This window comes from Sinohyriopsis cumingii, chromosome 5 (assembly GCF_028554795.1).
Source record: "Sinohyriopsis cumingii isolate HCF-2022 chromosome 5, ASM2855479v2, whole genome shotgun sequence".
Classification (NCBI taxonomy): Eukaryota; Metazoa; Mollusca; class Bivalvia; order Unionida; family Unionidae; genus Sinohyriopsis; species Sinohyriopsis cumingii.
Genome location: NC_142965.1, coordinates 99,345,858 through 99,347,448, shown reverse-complemented (window position 1 = coordinate 99,347,448; position 1,591 = coordinate 99,345,858). Strand labels below are relative to the sequence as shown.

The following is a 1,591-nucleotide window of genomic DNA, read 5'->3' as shown; positions in this document are numbered from 1 at the left end:
ATAATTCCCTGATTTATTTGAATGAATTTGTCCCGATTTTATACGGAGTAAAGTCTCTCATCTCCAGCGATGTGCAGGATTCTATTCTTACACTATCGTACTTTCTCATGTTCTCTTCAAGATCAAAGGGTTGGATATTATACTACAAAGAGAATAAAACAAAGAATATATACGCTTCAATATTAAATATTCTTGCTTTGCATATACAACGATGTCTTGTATGTGAAGAGAGTAATTTACTTTAACAGAGCTATAACGTTATAATAATAATGATAATAATAATAATAATAACAATTCATACAACTTGTAATTAATCTCCCACATAATTTTTTAAAAATTAATTTCACTACGCCATAGAGCAGAAATTAACAGTTCTTTCCATTGTATAGAGAAAAAAAATCTTCAACTAATCCACACTCTAAACAAATACTCACTCTAAACAAATCGACACTCTAAACAAATCCTGACTCTAAACAAATCCACACTCTAAACAAATCCACACTCTAAACAAATCCATACTCTAAACAAATCCTCACTCTTAACTAGTCGATACTTTTAACTCAAAACAGCTAGTATAGTAATGTCATACTAAGCACTTCGAAGAAAGAAAAAAAACCACCGAAAAGAATACAAATTACCAGTACTTACTCTTGGTTTGTGTTTTTGAAGCCAAAAGTCTTCATTACTATACCTGAAAAGTACAGGTTAACCTAATATGAGAAATGAATTGCATACGTTTTCTTAATGTTAAATGGTGTAACTGGAGACTATATCCTTCGTAATTCAATGTTTATGCAATAATAATAATAATAATAATAATAATAATAATAATAATAATAATAATAATGTTATTATTATTATTAGTAGTAGTAGTAGTAGTAGTAGTAGCAAGAGCTTTATACAAAATACAATACAATATCCAGTAGTAAATATAGGTTTAGAGAGTGAGCAATGAGGAGAACGAATTAATTTTTTATTTTTTTTTAAATGGGGGCTGTAAACATTATTTCATTTGTGTGTAGTTACTCTGTTTGCGTTTGCTTGCTTTAAGTCGCTTGGTTTCAGTATACTGAAGTGTCGAATGCAGTAAGATTCAATTTCTTTCCTGGCTTCTGACTTCCAGTTGCAGTTGTGGGCGATTGCACTTAGAATTATATCACTGAAAGTATGTTCAGGGGACGTGAAGTGTTGTGAACTTCCTGTGCATGATACCACTTAATGGGCATTTGGAATCCCTATTGTTTGACTACTATCTGTTGAGGCTAGGAGAGCGAAATGTCGGGGGTCTCCATTTGGAGTTATAGTCAAGTTAGAAATCAACTCAGTCGAAGCGACATGCCAGCCAATTTGAAGTAAAATGGGTATAATAATTCAAATCATAGATTGACATGAAAAGGGTGTAATAATTCATATCATAGATCAACATAACAAGGGTGTAATAATTCATATCATGGATCGACATGAAAAGGGTATAATAATTCATATCATTGATCGACATGAAAAGGGTGTAATAATTCATATCATTGATCGATATATATGTCGCCAATTAAAGGCAGCGAACCTCAAAACAGATTTTAAGTATGGATTAGCT

At 31.5% G+C, this 1,591-nt stretch overlaps 1 protein-coding gene across 4 annotated transcripts in view; it reads right to left on the bottom strand.

The window, feature by feature from the left end:
* Positions 1 to 1,591, bottom strand: part of LOC149799854 (uncharacterized) — a 30,997-nt gene continuing 29,406 nt past the window's right edge. For all 4 annotated transcript variants that reach the window (XM_089959288.1, XM_089959290.1, XM_089959287.1 and 1 more), the window contains exons 5-6: positions 649 to 691; positions 1 to 142 (exon numbers count right to left, since the gene is read on the bottom strand). In XM_089959288.1, the coding sequence (XP_089815414.1) occupies positions 14 to 142; positions 649 to 691 (172 nt within the window). In that variant the 3' untranslated portion in view covers positions 1 to 13. The remainder of the gene's footprint in view (positions 143 to 648; positions 692 to 1,591) is intronic.